The sequence below is a fragment of the Typopeltis vanoorti genome, chromosome 4 (genome assembly GCF_054136105.1).
Source record: "Typopeltis vanoorti isolate ZY-2024b chromosome 4, IOZ_Tvanoo_1.0, whole genome shotgun sequence".
Classification (NCBI taxonomy): Eukaryota; Metazoa; Arthropoda; class Arachnida; order Uropygi; family Thelyphonidae; genus Typopeltis; species Typopeltis vanoorti.
In genome coordinates this window covers 50,995,989-51,019,382 of record NC_143552.1, presented here as the reverse complement: position 1 = coordinate 51,019,382, position 23,394 = coordinate 50,995,989, and the positions used below count along the sequence as shown (strand labels likewise).

Below are 23,394 nucleotides of genomic sequence, written 5' to 3'. Positions count from 1 at the left end.
TCCTCTTTCCAGTCAATGTTACCATAATTGAAATCACCCATAATAATTACCCTTCTTCCACTCATTTCTTCTATTTGCTTATGCATACTATCCCCACCATCCACTCCATCACCCGGTCTATAGCAGCACCCAATTGTATATTTTGTTCTGCTGGATTGTATCTCACACCAAACAGCCTCAAATGCGCTTTTTTTCCCATCATGCAGTTCAACTTCTATACTCCTTGGCTGAAGATCATCAGCAATCATCAATAACACTCCTCCCCCCTTTTTATTCACCCTGTCACTCCTGAACACGCTATACCCGTCGCATTCAATCCCACTAGCGTTATCATCTTCTGTCAGCCATGTTTCACTAATACCGACAACCTCTGGCCTGGAAGTGCCAACCATGATTAGAGATGATAATTAGAGATGATAAAAGTGATATGAAAACTGGAGAAAAAGATATCTTTGATGTATGGAGTAATTACTTCAAAAAATTGCTAAATCAAACAATCAGTAACAGAACAGTGGTAAAAAAACACTCAACAGGCATACAGTCAGGAATACATATCCATACTTGAAGTAGAAAAAGCCATCAAAGACCTGAAATGTGGAAAGGCAGCAGCAGTAGATGATATTCAACCAGAAATGCTCAAGTATGGACGTATAAAAGTTTTACAGTTTCTGAACTATGCAGTGCAGCCATTGTAAGACTTTTAAGCATTTCTGGTTGAATATCATCTACTGCTGCTGCCTTTCCACTTTCTACTCCAATCATCCGGAATTCATCCTTCTGATGAATTCCGGATGATTGGAGTAGAGCTCTCATAGTATCCATATATAAAAAGGGAAATAAAACTGAATGTGAGAATTATAGAGGTATTTCTCTACTGAGTATTCCTGGTGAGATTTACACAAGTATACTTGAGAAATGGTTAAGAAGGAGTTTGGAAGAAACGCTTGGTGACGAACAAGCTGGATTCAGGCCAAACAGAGGTTGTCAGGATCAGATTTTCATTTTATGACAAGTAGTTGAGAAATCATGGGAATATAACAAAGATCTGTATTTAAGTGATATGGAAAGGTGCCAAGAGAGAGAGGTTATTCAAAATGGTACAGTTATATGGTGTCAATGGGACATTATATCAAGTGATACTTAGTCTTTATTTGAGTTGTAAGTCAGCAGTTAGAATTGAAGGAAGTACAGGGAAGATGGTTTAATGTTAAATCTGGTGTCAGATAGAGATGTACATTATCTCCTTTGTTATTCATTATCTATATGGATCACATTATGAAGGAAAGTGGTATTAAACTTCATATCAAAATTGGAGATGTTAATGTCAGCTCTTTGCTTTATGTGGAAGATGTTATACTTCTAAATAAATCTGCTACAAGTCTGAAAGATTCTCTGAGTAAATTGAATAACTGTTGTAATAAATTCGGTATGAAAATCAGCAATAACAAGATAAAGACAATGAAAATTGGCTTTATCTTGTTATTGCTTGAAAAATTAGAGATGAGTTGATGGAAGTTTAAGTGAAAAAACTTCCTTTAATGCTATGCATTAAAGGAAGTTTAGTGATCCTTCCTTTAATGCATAGCATTATGCATGTTAAAGATACCAAGTAATATTATAACCTTGGTTTTAATCCTTTTTCCCAAGTAAGCAAACAGACAAGTAAGTCAAGTTTGCGCCTGAATGTGGTTCAAGACTTATGGTGGTGGTGGTGCAACACCAAGGCAACTCATGGTATAGATAGATTAAATTCTGATCACTTTCCTTAGTATTTCCCATAAATATAAAACACATCTCCTAGGAGATGTATGATGTTATACATTATGGGTGGGGGTCACTACTCAGACCGATTTCAACCTTTATCGAGGTCTCATCAGTGAGTAGGCAGACCATGAAATGCCAAGGTTTATCATCATCATCATCATCATCAAATTCCTGCCATGTACCCTCAAGGGGTGTATAGGATATGACAGTACTACATGAAAAAATTACATCATTACTAACTTCCTATCTACAATTTTCCTCCAAATCAGTCTGTTACTTGTCAAGACTCCAACATTATCAGATCTTATATTTCTATCGTCTAAGGCACTTTGTACCGTATCAATCCACCTATATCTTGGTCTTCCTCTGGGTCGTTTTCCTGCCAACCTGGCAGAGAACACTTGTTTTGCTAATCTTTCCTCTCCCATTCTATTTAAGTGACCATACCATCTGAGATTAGCTCTGCTAACGCATTCCTGGGTGTTGACAATGTCAAGTTCTTTCCTAATATCCTCATTTTTAATATGATATTGCCATTGATGCCATCTGTTCACACCTCTAATCTTTCTCAGGACTCTCATATCTGCGGTTTCTAGTCTTTGGTCAAGTGTTTTACTTCTGACCCAGCTCTCAGATCCATAAGTTAAAATTGGTTTGAACACAGTCTTGTATACAGCTAATTTAGTGTTCCGACTAATTTCTTTCTTATTCCATATGAATTTATTCAATTGACTTCCCACCATACCAGCTTTGCTGATTCTGTTGTCTATTTCTATATTTAGTTTACCATCTTCAGTAAAAATTGTGCCTAAGTAGCTGAAATGTTTTACTTGTTCCACAGGTTCTCCATTCACAACACAGTTGACATTTTCAATGATTCTGCCTATTTTCATTGTCTTTGTCTTTTTATTGCTGACCTTCATACCATATCTATTACAACAGCTATTCAATTTAGTCAGAGAATCTTGCAGACTTGTAGCGGATTTATTTAGAAGTATAACATCATCCGCATAAAGCAAAGAGCTGACATTAACATCTCCAATTTTGATATCAGGTTTAATACCACATTCCTTCATAATGTGATCCATATAGATAATGAATAACAGAGGGGATAATGTACATCCTTGTCTCACACCAGATTTAACATTAAACCATCTTCCTGTACTTCCTTCAATTCTAACTGCTGACTCACAACTCAAATAAAGACTAAGTATTGCTTGATATAATGCCCCATTGAGACCATATAACTGCAGCGTATTGAATAGCTTCTCTCTTGGCACCTTGTCATATGCCTTTTCCAAATCGACAAAACTTAAATACAGATCTTTGTTATATTCCCATGCTTTCTCGACTATTTGTCGTAAAGTGAAGATCTGATCCTGACAGCCTCTATTTGGCCTGAATCCAGCTTGTTCTTCACCAAGCTTTTCTTCCACAATTCTTCTCAACCGTTTCTCAAGTATACTTGCATAGATCTTGCCAGGAACACTCAGTAGGGAAATACCTCTGTAATTCTCACATTCAGTTTTATTTCCCTTTTTATATATGGGTACTATGAGAGCTCTACTCCAATCATTGGGAATTCGTCCCTCTGTCCAGGCTTTCTGAACTATGCAGTGCAGCCACTGTAAGACTCTTATACCACCATACTTCAGCATTTCTGGTCGAATATCATCTACTCCTGCTGCCTTTCCACATTTCAAGCCTTTGATGGCTTTTTCTACTTCAAGTATGGATATGTATTCCTGACTGCATGCCTGGTCAGTGTTTTTTATCACTGTGCTGTCATCACTGCTTGTTTCATTTAGCAGTTTTTCAAAGTAATTACTCCATACTTCAAGGATATCTTTTTCTCCTGTTTTCATTTCACCTTTATCATCTCTAATTCCTTTTACAGCACTCTTTCCTCCATTCCTAAGCTTCTTCAACAACCTCCAGAATATTTTGCCACCTTCTTGATATTTATTTTCTATATTCTTGCCAAAGTCCTCCCATGACTTTTGTTTAGCTAGTTTTACACACTGTTTAGCTTTCTTACATTTGTCTCTGTATTCTGTAAGAGTAAAAGCTGACTTATTTGCCAGGAACTTTTGATATGCTTTCTTCTTTTCCTTCACTGCCTCTTTAACTTCCTGTGTCCACCAGGGAGTTCTGATTTTTTTTATCTTTGCACACAACCTCACCACATGCCTCTCTGGCAGAATCAATCAATGTTTCCTTCAGAGTTTGCCACTGAATCTCCAAGGTTTGATTCCTGTTCTCAAACTGTTTCATTTTCTTTTCAATAATATTTCTGTATTTTAGTCTACAGTTTACATCTGAGAGCTGCTCAACTTTTATTCGCTTTAAAACTTTCTTACATGTTATTCTTTTCAATATGAAATTCAATTTTATCCTGCTCAAGACTAAATAGTGATCACTTCCAATTTCAAATCCTCTGTACACTCTGGTGTCCTGCACCAGGGAGAAAACATCACTATCAACAATAACATAGTCAATGAGACTTTTCTTATTCCTAGCCTCTTCTCTCCATGTGAATTTGTGCACATTTTTATGTTGGAACATGGTGTTAGTAATAACCAGTCCATGTCCTGAGCAGAAATCCAACAGATATTTGCCATTATTATTAGCTTTGCTCTTTTCTCCAAATTTTCCCAAAATATTTTTGTATGTCTCACAATCATTTCCTACTCTACTATTTAGATCCCCAACAAGGACCAACTTTTCCTTTTTCATTGTGTCAGTTGCTTTTTCTAAAGCCTCAAAAAATTCCTCCACTTCTACCTTAGTAGAACCTTCTGTGGGACCATAGGCACAAATAAGTCTCATTGTCCAGTTCCCCATTCTCATATTTGCCCACATTACTCTACTTGAGACTGACTGCCATTCAAGAAGATTAGCCTCGTATTTTGTGTTGAATACTATGGCTACTCCTTCTTTTCCTTGATTGTTATTGCCTGAATATAACATTTTGTATTTATTGCTCAGAAAGATCTCACCAGTTTTGGTCTTTTTTGTTTCAGTCACCCCTATTATGTCGATCTGGTACTTATCTAATTCCTCAGCTAGCTCCATTTCTTTGCCATTCAGGCTTCTTACATTGATAGTACCGATCTTTAACTCTGGTGATGTTGAGTTGGGGTTTGTTTTCAGATTTGTTCCAGTAGCTGACTTTTCGCTGTTCGCCCTGGTTCCCTGGCGAAAACAACGGGGGCCTTGTTTAACCGGGCGACGCCCCAGCCGGCATGAAATTTTGTCATGTTGTACCATCATTTTTTATTTTGGTTTAACCAATAAGAATACAATTTGGTCGGCTAAATCCCAAATTGCCAGCCCATCCTCGTTCGTTCAGTATCAAAGTAGATACCCAACAGGGTGCACCACGAGAAGGTGAGGATTGGACATTAGGTCAGAAGCCCTGGTCGGTTCTCCGCATTCCTTTAAAGGCTATGTGGAGGTCTCCTCTCAGTTATACAGCTTTGACCCTTAAGCACCCCTGCCAAGGTTTAAGTAATATCAATTTTACCTATGCAAGTTGCAACAAGGTGCTTTGACCTTATTAATTAAGAATCTCCGGATGAGAGAAAGATGTGAAAAGTTTTTTGCCTTGGGTATAATATATGTTAAAGATACCAAGTAATATTATAACCTTGGTTTTAATCCTTTTTCCCAAGTCAAAGCACCTTGTGGCAACTTGCATAGGTAAAATTGATAAGCTCTGTATTACTTAAACCTTGGCACTTCAGGGTCTGCCTACTCATTGATGAGACCTCGATAAAGGTTGAAACTGGTCTGAGTAGTGACCCCCCACCCATAATGTATAACATCATACATCTCCTAGGAGATGTATTTTATATTTATGGGAAATACTAAGGAAAGTGATCAGAACTTAATCCATCTATACTCTGAGTTGCCTTGGTGTTGCACCACCACCATAAGTCTTGAACCACGTGCAGGCGCAAACTTGACTTACTTGTCTGTTTGCTTACTTGGGAAAAAGGATTAAAACCAAGGTTATAATATTACTTGGTATCTTTAACATATATTATACCCAAGGGAAAAAACTTTTCACATCTTTCTCTCATCTGGAGATTCTTAATTATCCTTCCTACCGGCTGAGGTGGATGAAATATCCAGCCCACCATAGCATTCTGCATGGATCAAAACTTCATCGGCATTGTACCTTTCATCATGCCATTACCTCCCTCCGCCGTTAATCCCTTTACGGCTATTTTAGAGCCATTCGTGGATTAACTGTTAGTGCCTGACTAACAGTTTGTGTCACCTGTCTTTACACACACTGTTTTACTTGGAATTTTCTTTACTGTCCTAAAATATTTGACTTTTTTGCCTCTAAAATAATTTATTGTGTTTCTTCCCAAAAATTGAAACGAATTTCACATGTGCGAGAATAATCAATCCTGAAATGACCATCGATCAGCCTTTGCAATGAATCTATTTAGTAGTAGCAAATTCTGCTGTATTATACATTTATTCTTCAAATCACTGCAACGGAACAGTTGCACTGGTTGTTCCAATATAGAAACAACTTTTTTCGCGAATTTTCAGATGTTTGCATTGAACATATTATGTCACATATTTCTATTTTTAAATAATATTTATTGAAATAAATATGACTTTTTGCTTTCTTTCCTAGCAAAATACCGTTATATGGATTATCACATTTCAGTTCTAGAAACGAATATTTTTTTTTTTTGTTTTATGAACAACAAACGATGTTATATTGCATAACTCGGTTTCCGATTGTGAATCTTTTTAGTATCGAAAATTTATATCCAACGATGTTTTAGCAGGGATTCTTGGCTTTTTTTTTTTTTTGTAGGATGCACATTACTATAATATCGTGAGTAATCACCGTAGATATGTTGAAAATATAATATGAAGGATATCATATACAGAATAATTCAAAATTTATACTCATTTTGAAGATTTGCTAATGCTTACCCCCTCCCAATCCTTATCCTCTCCTGGAATTCAATTACACAACCACTCTAAATTTCTATAGGTTCAAAAAAGTTTCCAGACAGTATTCAAAATCTATTACTTCATTTTACCGTTTCGACAAAAGAAATAATGCAATAAGATTGTTGTACCCTGAAGCTTCTAATTCTGTACTATTTCTTTGCAATTTAAAACCAGCTGTTCTACTGTCTGCTGAAATGATTTGAAATTTTAGAAATACTATGCTGTATTTTCACCACATAAAATTGTTTATATGCATACCACACAAAAAAAAGTTCAGTATTATTATTTTAGTTTCTTTTTCTTAAAATAATCTAAATATTTTTACTTCCACTTATGCTTCTGGTTGCTATTTCTGAAGTAATCTACATCTTAGAAATACTTGTAGTAATCCTCTTAGCTGGTGGGAAAGGTAAAGGCTTAGATTACTCTCAGTGCTATTGAGGAAGAAAATTGAGAAGGCTTAGCTAGAAGGGACACTAAAGTGCTTCAAGCTATAGTGCGAGATACATCAAGAATGTCGTGTTTTGTTTTCAATTGTTGATTAGTAGACATCCTAACATAGAAAAAAATACAGACATTTCTTTTACAGGCTGATACAGTATTTATGTTGAAATAAGTTCTTAATTTATAATGATCAGTTTCATTTTCATTATCAAAAAATTATAAATTATTTCATATAATTATCTTGAAAAAGAGGACTTGAATTATTTTAAAAGAAAAGGAGCATATACTTCACATAATCTTATTTTTTGGGGAGGACAGGAAGGTTATATTGAAGACTTATTCAATTTGCAGATATTTCAGAGAATTTATTTTATAAATCATTTGCAAGACAACTGTTATGAAAGTAAATCACATGGGGAACATGCCCATTCATTTTAGTGTAAACAGTAGCAAAGATTTAGCTACTTCAATAATGCTACGTATCTAAACTAGAAGAAAATATCGCTATATCTGCTGATGTTAGAACTCTTACATAAATAATTTTTCTGGCATGAATTATCTATCAGCTATAATGTAATCAATCTACAGATTTTTGCCCTCTTGTATTCTACCATCTTATGCACAGTGATTTCTTCTTTGTACTACAAGAAAAAAATCAGATAACACAAGAAAAATATGGAGTATTTTCTTTTTCATTGGGTGAATTTACAATGTTCTCTCTTTTTGTTTTGAAAAGAAAGTACAAATGATTTTTTTCTTACTATTTTTGCCATTATAACATCTGATACAATTATAAGAGTGGTATTTTCCCATTTTCCTCCCATACGAGAAAAAGAAATATGACAATAATATTGTTGATTCTGTCGAACTTTTGTAGTGGAAATTTTTAATACAAAATTTTGTAATTTAAATATATATATATATATAAGCAAAAGTATTGCTTATTATAAAATTGGAGCATAATACCCAATATCTGAACTAGCAGAAAATATATACATATCAATTTAAATCATAACCGTTAATTTTATTTTGTAATGACCAATTATACAGGGAAACCAAGAAGATGAAAGTGCAAAGAACAGTAGATTACAATATAAAGAAAAAAAATTTAGTGATATGTTTAAAGAATTTCATTATTCTGTATAAAGCAAAGTCGCTCAAGCATGTCCTTCAGGAAATCTGTGAAGTATTCTTCGAATCATGATTTTAAACAAAAATATAACATAATCTCGAACGTCGGCAGCCGGTTTTTTAAAATAATATTTCAAATAATTATTGTGAATTAATTTCTTCGAGAACAAAGAAAATGGTTTGTGGAGTAAGCAATTAGAAAAAAATTAGCAAAAAAATTAAAAATTAAATTGGTTCTGGAAGGTAACGCAATATTTAAGTGAAGAAATTAGGGAAGTATCTTTATTTTGTCCAGGCATTAAAATTGTATTGTACAATAAAAAGAGAAAATAAAAATAATTTCTATATTTTTAGTTTATCCAATATAACTAAAATTCAGTTACCCAGCATAGAACAAGGAACTGCATTTCTTGTTATAGGTAACTGAGTCACAGCTATGAGCCTGAGATAATCTGATTAAGTGCTCTCTTCAGCGTGAGGGATTATCACACCTTCTAATGGACATGCTGGCCGAATTGCACTTCTTATCCATGTTCTTTCAACAGATAGCATGCATCGTATCCAGATTTAGCTGGACGTCTATAGACGTCCTGGCCGGTTGGGAGGTTAATAAGGTCAAAGCACCTTGTGGCAACTTGCATAGGTAAAATTGATAAGCTCTGTATTACTTAAACCTTGGCACTTCACGGTCTGCCTACTCACTGATGAGACCTCAATAAAGGTTGAAACTGGTCTGAGTAGTGACCCCCACCCATAATGTATAACATCATACATCTCCTAGGAGATGTGTTTTATATTTATGGGAAATACTAAGGAAAGTGATCAGAATTTAATCTATCTATACCATGAGTTGCCTTGGTGTTGCACCACCACTATAAGTCTTGAACCATGTTCAGGTGCAAACTTGACTTACTTGTCTGTTTGGTTACTTGGGAAAAAGTATTACTATTATTATTATTAAACAAGACCTCATGGAGTCAAAGACTCATCTAGGAGGTCCTTCTATCTTACACACACATCTCATCATACCATGTCTTAAACACATTCAAACTACTTGCAGACACCACGCTCTCAGGCAAGGCATTCCAATCACTCACAACTCTGCACGAAAAAAACCTGCCTCTCACTCCCTTACTCACACCCTCCTTATACAGTTTCCAGGGATGACCTCTGGTTCTCCCCTGATCTCCCACTATTCTCTGTAGAACTTCTCCACCATTGATCCTATAACAACCCCTTACCAACTTGTAGGTCTCTATCATATCTCCCCTCTTCCTTCTCTCCACGAGACTCTGCAAATTACATCTTTTCAATCTTTCCTCATACTCAACATTCCAGAGGTCAGAAACTACCTTAGTCAGTTGCCTTTGGACCCTTTCCAACATCTCTTCATCCTTCTGAAAACCTGGTGACCAAATCTGGGCACAATAGTCCAAGTGTGGCCTAATCAAAGCCTTATACATTGGAACAAGTATCTCCCTACTTCTACATGTCAGTGTCCTCTGCATCATTCCCAGAAGTCTTTGTGTTGTCTTCACAATTTTGGCGATGTGTCCCCTAAATTTTAGATCCTTATCCACTATCACCCCCAGATCTCTTATTTCCTCTACTTCCAACAATATATTCTCACCAAGCATAAATTCTGCATCCCATCTTTGTTTTCCAAATTTTAAAACTTTACATTTTGCAACATTGAACTCACATCCCCATTTGCTTGCCCAATCACTCAATTTATTCAAGTCTTCTTGCAAGGCCACAACATCTTCACTACTCTTTATGGTTCGTCCCAACTTTGCATCATCTGCAAACAACTGAATATCTCCATCCAAATCTTCACCAATATCATTAATATATAAGTTAAATAGTAATGGCCCTAAAACAGACCCCTGAGGCACTCCACTAGTGACTTTCCTTTTCCTGGATATTGCACCCCCATACACAACTTGTTGATACCTATCAGATAGCCAGTCTCCAATCCAATGCACTAATCTAATATCCAACCCCATCTGCTCTAGTTTGACTGTCAACTTATCATGAGGTACTCTATCAAAAGCCTTTGCGAAATCCAAGTATATTACTGTGTATCCTTCTCCTCTGTCCAAGGAAGCAGTCACTTTATTGTAATAAGTAAGTAGATTACTAAAACATGACCTCCCTTTAGCAAATCCATGCTGTCCATCAAAGATTATACCATTGTTGTCAACCCAACTCTGGATCCTAGTTCTCACAAGCTTCTCCAACAACTTAACCACAACACCTGACACACAGATAGGCCTATAGTTTGATGCTTGAGTTCGATCACCTCCTTTATGAAGTGGCACAATCTTGCCCTCCTTCTACTCTTTAGGAACTTGACCAAGTGCAAGACTTGTATTAAAAAAATATGTCAAGGCAGGTGTCAACTCTCTGGCACACTCCTTCAGAATACGTGGTGATATATTATCAAGGATTAAAACAAGGATTATCAAGTATTAAAACCAAGATTATAATATTACTTGGTATCTTTAACATATATTATACCCAACGTAAAAAAAACTTTTCACATAGCATTATACATATCTGCAAGGATATGTGCTTTGCATTATGGTATACTAAGGCAAATGATGAGAACTTATACCACCTTTGCTACGAGTTGCCCCAGTCCTGAAAATACTTCAGGCACAAACTTTATTTGCTTACACTTGAATAAAGGATTAAACCAAATATATAATCAGTAGCATAGCCAAATGAAAAAACTTCCATCATCTACAGTAAATTTTAATGAAAAGCACAGATATTACTGAAACTAGCAGTACATCATTAGTATGTGTAAACAGTAAGCAATTTCAAGAACAGGCGTATAAGATAAATATAGCGACTGGATTCCTAATTAAAAATGGTTGCACATGCTAGAGAAATAATATTTAAAAATTATATTTACATAAAATGAGAATGTCAAATTTTTGGGAGAAAGATATAATTATTCTGATTCATGTTAGGCTAATGTAAAAGGACTTCAATTTTCTTTGAAAAAGCATTCATATTTAAAACTGCTTCTATGGAGAAGATGAACATCACACAGGATACTTGGTTTAGGATCAATACTCTGATGTGCAAGACCAGAAGTTTGAGGTTTTTTTCTTTTTCATCAATTTTTTTTCTACAAAACATCCTGTCTGCCCAAAGTATGTCAAATTACATTCATGAGATCTGATAAGCACCAGCTAAAGATAGAGAAGACAGTTTGTTTTCGTTTTGATGGTAAGAGATGAGAAATTTTTTGATAGGAAAATATATGGGATTAAGGTGAAACTTCTACCAACAGGTTCAGAGATGCTAGAAATATAAGGAATTGGAACCCTGTGGTCTAGAAAAGTCCTCAGGTGTTGGAATGTCAAGTATCTGTTGGATTTGATAAGGGTTGTAACCATTTAATTCCATTAAAGTTTTGATAGTGAGAAGTGCTTGTTGTAAGCCTGAGTGAGAGGAGCAAACATTATGTGTTCTATTCTTTAATTTAATGATTATACAATAACAATTTTTTTGGAATATATGCTGAGCAGACTTCTGATGTGTGTATCTGCCAGTAAAGCTAGATTTCCAATAAACACTAGTTGACAAAGTACCAGGGACTATGTGTATGGGAGGGAGGGGGGACTCCCAGCATTTTTTTTTCCATGGAGAATTGAATACGTAGGTAAAGGTTACTTATCTGGTGTAGGAAGGTGGTACGTTTGCTTTTATAATGAGACCAGACAGCAAAAAGTCACCGACATAACAAAACCAGAGAGAAGGTTAGGAATGTATCAATGAAAACAAGGTATTGTCCAGACTCAAAAACTAGAAACAAAAGGCTATGGACAGCTGTGCCTTCAATTTGTTCATAGATCTTGTGTTTCCAGGTGAAATAATCTGACTGTATCACAAATTCAAAAATCTTCATAACATCAGGAGGGAAATCATCATATAGAAAACTAATAGTACCACCTGGTTGGCCGAGTGGTTAGCATATCTGCTCTCCAGCCAAAAGGCTGCAGATTCAAATCCCACAGTGGGCATGGATGTTTGTGATTGTCTGTGAAAATACTAATGGTGGTGGGTGATAGATAGCATTGGTGCAGTTGTGGTTCGTTGTAGATGGTGGATTCAGTGGTGGGAAGAAAGAGGTGTAGAGCACGCACCCTCCCTTGATGAGTCTGGATTCCCTGGAGGTGATATGTAATAATAATAATAATATCCTTGATTTTTTCAAGAAATAGATGCTTTTCATTCAAGTTTATTACCATGATATTGTGTTATTTTTGTTTTATAATTTATGGATATGCAAGTTGCAGATCGAATAATGAGCATTATTCACCAAAAATAAGGCTCATTATTTAGAATAACGAATGGAAATAGAAAAGAAGGCCAGGAAAGTAGTTCTGGTCTTCTTTTCTATAGAAGCTGTATAGAAAAAAATGCTATATATATAGCATTTTTTTTTAAGATGACTCGTATACCAACAGTAGACATTTACAGTAGGTACATAATACAGTGATTTGACTCGCCTTAATTTAAGATACTTTATCATCATATGTTGCTATTGTTATATCCATATTGCTATACATGTTTCCCTTATCCACATCTGTAAACTAAGAATAAGCTATGATGATGATGGTATGCTTGCTATAATCGATGGGTTCTTTTTTTTTATTTCTAATGACATAATTAATTTTATTATATTTAATTTTAAAAATTAAATGAATTCAATTGGCAATAGTAATGACCAAAATCAAGCATTAATTTTATAAAAAAAATTCTAAATAACAACAAAATTAGCTGTCTATTGAATTATAACACACATCTGCAAAAACATGCATCATGTGATTCTACAAAAGGCAAGTATATGACAGTGAAATTACATTTAATGGAGACAAATATGACCCTGAGGAAGTGATCAAAATCTTCAGTACAGCATAGGGTGGTTTTCATCCTCATGGTGCTTGCTGCTTTATATCTTGAAGGAGCATCAGAGATTATTATTATATTACTTTATTATTGGAATAAATCAACATGTCTAATACCTTCTTCAAATATCACTAACAAATTATTCACTAAACATAGTTTAGGATATCAAAAATAATTACCATGAAGACAGCCAGTGATTCTGACACAGATTCTCCTTTCAAAGCACATTCTTGAACAATACCTTTAATAATGAGTTTTATAATATCAGCTGTGTAATCAGCAGCCATAACATGTCAGATATCTGAAAAAAGGGGAAAAAAGCATTTGTTATGGATAAGAAAAAAATGGATAAATTACAGGATGTGATAGAGTATGCCTGCAAACCCACTAAAACCTAGGAACATAATGGGCATTCAAAGTCAGGTTCACAATTTGTCCCTAATAACTATCACTCACTCACTCTCTCTCTCTCTCTCTCTCTCACACACACACACACACAAAAAAAAAACAACTCATAACATTGTGCCTTAAACTCATTCACACTTTCCAAACTCACCACAGTCTCAGGCAATGCATTCCACTCACCAACTACCCTCAATCCAAACAACCTGATCTGCACCCCCCCGACCCCCCATTGTGCATAACCAGCTTAGATCTTCTTGTTCTATCCATTTACTGCATTCTATGAAAAATTGTTTCAATATTAATTCAGCAAAATCCACTTACTAACATATTATGTGTCTCAATCATATCATCCCTACTACTACTACTCCTATCCATATGAGGACTCTCAATCAGTTCATCTATCAACCTTTCAGATATCAAACATCAGCTTAGTCAATCTTCGTCTGAAAATCGAGACGTAAGCAGAACAATTCATTATAAAATATTAATACTAGAAATACTTACTTTTAATATTTTTATAGTGAAATTTTTGGGTAGGTTTCATAGCCACTGTCAATACAATTACAGAAAAACTAAAAAAAAGAACAATTTAATTGAAAGCGCATGATATTATGTGCAATATCAGCTGCAGGAGAATAGCTCCATGGAGGTGGAATTGGGCAGTTCCATGAAGGGCAGAATTAGAAGGCAAGGATATCATTAATGCTTGGGAAATTGTGAAGGAATATTTGTTAGTAGCAACAGTAGCTGTATTCCACGAGTGAAGAAGGGGACACAATTTCACGTAAAGTGGATGACAAACAATATCAAACAGGAACTGCAGATGAAAAAGAGATTATCGAAGAGATATAAGGAAAGGGGGTGGAGAGCAGATGTAGGAAGAATATAAGATGCAGGCCAGGAGAGTGACTAGTATGGTGAGGAAGGCAAAACTGGAATATAAAAAGAGATTGGCACTAAGATCCAAAGAAAATCCTAGGGAATTTTTTAGTTATGTGGCCAGTAGGAGGAGAAATGATTATGGAAGAATGACATTGCGGGATAAAAATGGGAACAGTGTGACTGATGCAGAGGATATAGTTGAGTTGCTCAATGAATACTTTATTGGAGTATTTCAACCTGGAGAAGAAGGTTTTAATAATAGAGGGATAGGGCAGGTTCAGGGTTTCATGGTGCAAGAGAAGAGTGTATTCCAAATACTGAGTACTCTGGATGTCAGTAAAGCTGTGGGACTGGATGGTATTTCACCACAGGATTTGAGAGAATGTGTTAAAGAACTGACAGCTCCGTTCACTTGGCTTTTCAATGAAAGTCTGGATGTGGAAAAGGTACCCAAGGAATGGAAGGAAGGTAAGATAGTGCCATTGCACAAGGTCAGTAGCAGACTGGAAGTGTAATTAAAGGTCACTTTGTGTGTCGTCAGTAGTTATTAAGATCGTAGAGAAATTAGTGAGGGACTATATACAGAGTTGGGCAGATGAGGGTAATGTTAACTGTGAGAATAAATATGGATTTGTTAAGGGGGTGCTCTTATGATTGCCTTTTATAATAAAGTAACAACAGCAGTTGATGAGGGAAAGGAATATACTGCCATTTTTTTTTATTTTACAAAGGTTGACAGGGTGTCACATGATAAGCTGATACTTAAGTTGCAACACATGGGTTTAAATGTCGGGTTAGTCAACTGGATTCAGAATTGGCTGTCTGATAGGTATCAGAGAGTTGTGTATGGTGGGGCAATATCAAGGAGGCAGAAGGTTACAAGTGGGGTTCCACAGGGCTCAGTACTGGGACATGTATTGCTCAACCTTTATATTAATGACATTTTCAATGGATTGCAAAGGGATATTCAGTTATTATTATGTGACACCTCCAGGAAGTCCAAAGACTCATCGAGGGAGAATGTGCCAACAGCATCAAATGATTTGATACCCTTCCAACTACTAACTGTACTCAAACTTGCTTAACTTTTTGCAAGCCATTAATAGCAGAGGTGCTACCAATCGAGCAACCTTTGCTGGCAAATGTTTGCAGATGATGTGAAGCTGGGAAGGGTTATCAGTAATAGAGCAGATGTGGCAGCCTGCAAGAGGATTTGAATAAACTAGACAGATGGGCAAATGAATGGGGGATATTGGTGTAATGCAGCAAAATGTAAAGTCTTGAAGTTTGGGATCCATTGATGGGAAGCTGCATACTCGACTGGAGGAATTAGGGGAGACAAGAGATCTAGGGGTGATGATTGATAGAAAACTGAAATTCTGAGAGCATACTGCAAAGGTGGTGAAGGTAACCCAGAGGATTGCTGCAACACTGAGAAGGAAGGTGACCAGCAGAGATAAAAGAGTTATCATTGCTTTGTATAAGACCCCTGATCAGACCACACTCAGACTATTGTTCTCAAATTTGGTCTGTAGGATTTGAAGGGGATAAATTAACTGTGGAAAGGGTATAGAAGCAGATAACCAAGATGATTTCAGGACTGTACAATGTTAGCTATGAGGATCGGCTGAGGGAATGGAATGTGGACTGCAGAGTTTGGTGGATAGAAGGAGAGGTGATATGGCCGAGACTTTTAAACTGTTGAGAGGCAGTTACAGGGTGGACATTGAGGAGTTCTTTCACTTGGTGGAACAATGGGAAGGAGCGATGACAAGGGGGGGGGCATCCCTGAAAGTTACGAAAGGAAGCTGTGAGCAAGAGGACGAGGAGTGGTTTCTTTGCATGGAGGGTGGTTGAACCATGGAATGCATTGCCTGAGAGAGTGATGAGAGCAAGAATGATCAATGAGTTCAAGGAGTGGTATGATAGACTTTGTGTTTCCTAAGGACCTCTCACGATGAGTCTCTTGACTCCATGGAGGCCTGAATAATAATAATAATAAATAAATTAAAGATGCCAAGAAATTATATTCTTAGTTTCATCCTTTATCCAAGTGTAAACAAAAGTTTGCACATGAAGGAACTTCATGACAGGGCAACTTGTATATAGAGGATAATGACTTCATATCAATTGCCTTAGTATCCCTAAATAGTGTACATATCCTTACAGACATATATAATGCTATGCATTATTATAGGAAGGCTACACTACCCAGACCAGTTTCGACCATTATTGAGGTCTCATCAATGGGAGCCAGACTCAGAAGTGATGCCAAGGTTGAAGTAATGCAGAAGTCATATTTTAATCTACAAGGCCAAAATATGTCACACCTCATTAAAATATTCTGGATTAAAGATATATATTGAGAGTTTTTCCACTTGTATATAAATTAAAGATGCCAAGAAATTATATTATTGGTTTCATCCTTTATTCAAGTGTAAACAAACAAACAGTTTGCACATGAAGTAATATTAAGACAGGGCAACTCATATATAGAGGCTAATGACTTAATACCAATTGCCTTAGTATCCCATAATTCAATGCACATATCCTTACAGACATGTATAATGCTATGCATTATGGGAACAGCCACTGCCCAGGCCAGTTTCGACCTTTATTGAGGTCTCATCAGTGGAAGCTAGATCCATAAGTTGAAGTAATGCAGGTCATAGTTCCATGCACAATCAGCCGAAAGGTGTCACACCTTATTATTAAAATACCCAAGGTAACTGATATGAAGTCATTAGCCTCTATGTAGGAGTTTCTATGTCATGAAGTTACTTCATGTGCACATTTTGTTTGTTTACACTTGGATAAAGGAACTTGGGAGTGTTGGTGGATAGGGAGTTGAAGTTTAGGGGGCACATTGCAAGAGTGGCTAAATCAGCTCATCAAATCACTTGAACGCTGAAGAATACTTTGACGAGCAGAGATAAGCAAGTTATTGTTCCTCTGTATCGAGCCTTGATCTGGTCACCAATCTTTCTTCTTGATGGGGAGGGGGGTTGAGAGGATCCAGAATCGAGTGACCAAGATGATAGCAGGTCTATAGAATGAACCTTATGAAAACAGGTTGAAGATTTGTGGGTTGCAGAAATTGGAGGAAAAGGGGCGATATGATTGAGACATTCAAATAGCTGAAGGGTTTCTATAGGATTAATTCAGAGAATATTTTTGAGAACAGGACTGGTGGTGGGAGGACTAGGGGACATCCATGGAAGCTGGGCAAGAGGGTTGTTAGAGCTGGGTTTTTTACTTTTAGAGTGTTGAATGAGTGGAATAAGCTGCCAGAGTCTGTTGTGGGTGCTATGACAATGAATATGTTCAAGGCAAAGTATGATAGATACTGTGCGAATGTCGAATAGTTGTGATGGACATGATGTTTAGGGCCTCCCTTCTGCATTACTTCATCCTTGGTCCCAACAAATTAAGTCCGCTATAACAGTTGCCACCTATTACAAATCTGTCCCCATGCCTGGTCATTTGCCAGGCATGGGGACAGATTTGAGGAAGATTTGAAGAACCTGATCAGAGGAAGAACAGAGCTAGGAAGAGTTTTCGTAACACTTGCGCACCTCAGGACAAAACAGTTCTTAATAGATTGAATGGGTTTAGTGAGATACCGCTGAGATAAGTTTGCGTAGCAGTCCAAAATGCCATATTTTGTCAAATGCTTTGGATAGGTCAAGAAAAAGAGGTCCTGTGCACTAGTGCCAGTTAAAGCTGGTGGTGATGTATTCCACAATTCTATGGATTTGTAAGCTAGTACTATGGTGCTGCCGAAAGCCGAACTGCTCTTTAGGAATGATGTCTAATTCATTTACAAAGGCTTGAAGTCGAGAGAGGATGACCTTCTCCGCAACCTTACCTAGATTGGAGATGAGACTGATTGGACGATAATTGTGGGGGGGAGGTGCAGGTCCTTACTTTTTGTTGAGCATTACACCCAGGTATTTTTTTTCTGTCTGCCACGGAATTTTAGTATTGAATAGTAATACGTCTCCTGCAAGAGATATTGACCTTTCTGAGAAAAGAATGGCTGAGTTTTTTGAGGGGTTGACTTCCAATCTCCATTTGGAGAACCAACCCTCCAAGAACTTAGTTGCTAAAGATTGTAGAAAGGACAAAATATAAGGAATATTTGTATCTCTATGAAGTTGATTGTTTCTAACATACCATGGGGCATTCAGAATCATTCTCAAGCACTTGTTCTGTACTCAATGTATTTTGATAATGTTAGTATTAGAGGTGTGGCTCCAGGCTGGAGAGGCATAGGTGATGATAGGACGAATTGTCATCTGGTATAGCTGCAATTTGATTCTGTTACTTAGCTTGCTATTTCTATTTATTAGAGGAGAGATCTGAGCAATGGCTTTAGATGCCTTTGCACACATAGACTTGATGTGTTGGTTGAAAGTTCATTTTGGTATCACTTCTGGGTCTGGTTCTCCCACTGATGTGCTTTAGTGTTGAAGTGGTTGTTTTGCTGAGATATGAGCAACTCTGCTCAGTGGCAGATTTTTGCCTGTCTCTGAGTGGAGCCACTGCTGAGTTTATGGCTCTGCTTGGTGGTTGGAGTTGTGTCTGTCACTGCTGCGGATTCCTCTCCATGGCAGAATGGGCTCGTTGCTGTGTGGGACCACTACTGAGTAAAATGAATCCAGGTCTTTCCGACCAAAGGGCCTTGTCTATACTGACTGAGCTAAGGAGGCTCTCAATTGAGCATATGAGAGCAATACCATTTATACAAGCCAGCATGGCTTCAGGATTCGTTAAGGGACACTCTTGTTTGATAATCTTGTTACCTTTTACAATAAAGTAACAAGAATGATGGATGACATCATTCTTGTTACATCAGGATAACACATACACTGTTACTTTTTTGATTTTGCAATGACATTTAACAGAGGATAAATTAATTTTTAAGTGGCAACATGTGCTTAGATAGGTTAGTGGATTGGATTGGTAACTAGCTTTCTAACAGATATCAGAGAGTTGTTTATGGGGGGGGGGTGAGTACCAGGGAGTAGAATGTTACAAGTGGATTTCCATAAGATTCAGTACTGAGACCATTACTGAATTACAAATTACAAAGGCTTTTACAAAGACTTTGTAATTTGTCACTGAGATTTGAAGGGGGAATGAAGTAACCTCGGAGAGGGTACAGAGATATATAACAAAAATCATATCAGGCTTGTATAATGTTGATTATGAGGATAGGCTAAGGGCATGCAGAATGCAGTTTGGTGGATAGAAGACAAAAGGGGGGATATGATTGAGACATTAAGCTGTCAAAAGGTTATTGTTTGATTAACATTAGTGAGATTTTTCATCAATGGTAGAACAAGGGGAAGGAACAATTACAAGGGGCCATCTCTGAAAGTTGCAAAAGGAAGTAGTGAATAAAATTGTAGGAAGTTAGTGTTTTGTGTGGAGAGTGGTAGGAGCATGGAATACATTGCTTGAGATGAGAGTGAAAGTGCAAATGGTGGATGAGTTTATGAAGTGGTACAACAGACTTGCTGTTGAGTTGGGGAGACTTTTCCAAAAGGCAAAAGCAGATAGAAATTGAAAGAAGAGATTTAAAGTTGGTTTGACAAGTTTCAAGCTGGACTGTAAATGGATGTTGCTTAGCAGCAGCTCTTTTTCTTATGATTTCAAGGGAACAATAGTGGCCTATTCAGCAGAGCACAGTCGTTGAAAGTATGTGCAGAAGAGACAAGAGGTAGAAACTAAAAGTCTACGAGAGAGAAAGAGATACATTGAAGTGGATCTGTGAGAGAGGATCATTAATTAACCAGACTGCCCTTTTCTGGATACTACCGAGCAGTATTAAAGAGAATTTTGGTGAACTACCCCAAATATATGAGTACTATTCCATGGTTGCACAGATTTGGGATTTGAATAGATAGAAAGGCATAACATTTTTTTGAAAGATACAGAAGCTATGGTTGTGATATGTTTGTTCCAGGAAAGATTGGAAGTGTAGGTCTGTCCAAGAAGGGAAATCTGATCGTGTTTAGATATTAGAGTATTACTGAAATTAGGGGAGGAATGTGCTTTCTTGCAAGAGATCAGACAGGACTGAGTTTGATGGCATTGAAGTCTACAAGGTTGTCCCTTCCCCATTGAGATATAGCTAGGAGATCAGAGTTCAGAATGTTGGCTATGATGGATCTTGAAGGTTTGAGCAGTTGGGTAGAAGAAGATTTGACAAATGAAAAGGAGGAATGGAGTATAGTGTCATCTGCAAAGCTATGGATATGATTTGAAGTCTGTGAGAGCAGATCATTTATATAGTTGGATGAGTTTGTTCTGTCATCTAAAGTATCCTGAATTAATTAGAAGTTGAACAATTTTACAATATCTGGTGGAAAGTCTTTGTAAAGCAAATCAGTCATATTTGTCAGAGGAATATTTGTAAAGAGTGAGACTACATCAAAACCAACTAGAAAATCTGTGGGTTGTAAGAATAATCCTGAAATTTTATTCTTAAAATCAGTTGAGTTTTTTATGAAGGAAACAGAATTTTCAGTAATTTATATAAACAGATTGAGGAAACAGCAATGGGTCTTCCCCTCCAACTCTAGCCAATTACTTTATGGAACATAACAACATATTCTGGACATTTTTTCACCTAAACCGTCGGTTTGGTACAGATACGCTGATGATGTGTTTGCTGTATGGAACTCCTCTTTGTCTGATCTTCATGAATTTTTTAGAAAAATTAATTCAATTAACCCAAGAATCAAATTTACCCTAGAAGTAGAAGACAACAATTGTCTTCCTTTAATGGACATTCTCATTCTATGTCAACCATATGGCAATTTACAGTTTTCAATATGTAGAAAGGCAACTCATACTGGTTTTCTATATATTGATTTATAGAGTTAGAGTCAATACATTGATTCTAACTCTCATCATTACCCTTCTCAGAAATATGGTGTAATCAAATCCTTAGTTGACAGAGCTCATAAAATTTGTTCTACAGATTCTCTTTTAAACCATGTACTGTTTATCATCAGAACTACCTTTAGTACAAATGGTTATAATGGAAGAAAAAAAAAACAACTATCAATAATTATGGTCATTATTGTTTTGTATTTGGTCACTTAACATCAAAACTTAAGTTTTTTCTTGGTTTTTATTTGTTGACCATATATTAATAAATGATACACAAATTGTCAACAAGTTTCACCAGCTATTCTGTCTGGCTTCTTCAGAACAAGTATGACGGTACAATAACGTTTACCGGTAAAAAAGAAGAATAAAGTAACACAGTCAAATAAATTAAAATTAAAACTGACGCGTAACATCATAAGCATGGAACATGTAACATCATATTTGGTCACTTAACATCAAAACTTAAGTTTTTTCTTGGTTTTTATTTGTTGACCATATATTAATAAATGATACACAAATTGTCAACAAGTTTCACCAGCTATTCTGTCTGGCTTCTTCAGAACAAGTATGACGGTACAATAACATTTACCGGTAAAAAAGAAGTATAAAGTATCACAGTCAAATAAATTAAAATTAAAACTGACGCGTAACATCATAAGCATGGAGCGTGGTGTCTCAGTCATTGTTTATTGAGCGTGTTGTATAGTTTTTATCGAAATGAAATTCTGGTAAGCTGAGTGAATTTATTAGGCTTTTTCAGATGTTGTTCAGAATCATTCCTTGATTTCTGTTTAGATTTTCTCCTGAACGGAGTACAACCATTGCTTCTTTGAAGTTTCTACATCGAAAACCTTCTTCTATATAAGGCGTGGAGCTGTTATCTCAATCAATAGTGTGGTTAGAGATCGAGAAGTGATGAGCTAATACTGAAGTGTCTGTTCTGTTGTTGGTCACGTCCCCTATATGTTCTTTTTTTCCAAATTTCCAGGCTTTTTGATGTTTGGCCCATGTAATTTAATCCACAGGAACATGGGATGTTGTGTACAGCTGTGTATTTGAAGAAGGCATTAATATCCTTAGGAGATCTTAAAATGTGGCATATAGTTTTAACAGGTTTGAGAGCAACTCTGACGTTGAAAACTTCATGAGTTTGGCTATTTTTGTTGAAACTAAGCCTGCATAAGTGATGACGATGGATGACGTATATTGCATGACAGGAGGTTGTTGCTGTGGAGGGTTTCTATGAAGAATCTTTTTGATTATATATATATGTTTTTTATTTCATAGAAACCCTCCACAGCAAAAACCTCCTGTCCTCCTCAAGAAGAAATTACAGAATTTGTATTCCGTATGTTAAGGGACTAACTGAAAAAATAGCAAGATTACTTCATCAGATTAATGTACAAGTTGCTTTCTGTCCAGTTCACAAACTTAATACATTCCTTATCTCACCAAAAGGCAAATATCCTCCTCTATCTTATCCTGGAGTTTATGGAATTCCCTGTGCTTGTGGCTTATATTGTGACAAACTACTGATCTGCACAAATTTGTTTGGAAGAACATCTGGAATACCTTTTTCTTAATGAACTTGACAAATCTGACTTAGCAAACCATCTACAAATCATATACATCATTTATCTACAAAACACAGAATTCAGTGGAACAAAACCAAAGTGTTACACAAAAGTTACTTTCATCTAGAAAGACTCCACAAAGAAAGCTGTGAAGCACACATTCACAAACCAAATCTGAAACTTTCTCAATTTTGGGAAGTTATATTAACCAATACTCACCATTCATGTGTTCCATAATTGTAATTAAATAGTTTATAATTTAAAAATAATTAATTAACTAAATCAATTTATTGTAATTTATTTTGTATATATATTAATGCTTATGTTTGACGATGATCTAGTACTGATATCCCACAAACCAAGAGACCTAGAAGAAATG

At 36.3% G+C, this 23,394-nt stretch overlaps 1 protein-coding gene across 7 annotated transcripts in view; it reads right to left on the bottom strand.

Annotated features, from left to right (window-relative positions):
* The window catches only part of LOC150107294 (cilia- and flagella-associated protein 206), a 330,352-nt gene that overhangs the window by 277,121 nt on the left and 29,837 nt on the right, over positions 1-23,394 (bottom strand). For all 7 annotated transcript variants that reach the window (XM_090391143.1, XM_090391149.1, XM_090391147.1 and 4 more), the window contains exon 2: positions 13,431-13,552. In XM_090391143.1, coding sequence (XP_090247269.1) covers positions 13,431-13,538 — 108 coding nt within the window. In that variant the 5' untranslated portion in view covers positions 13,539-13,552. The remainder of the gene's footprint in view (positions 1-13,430; positions 13,553-23,394) is intronic.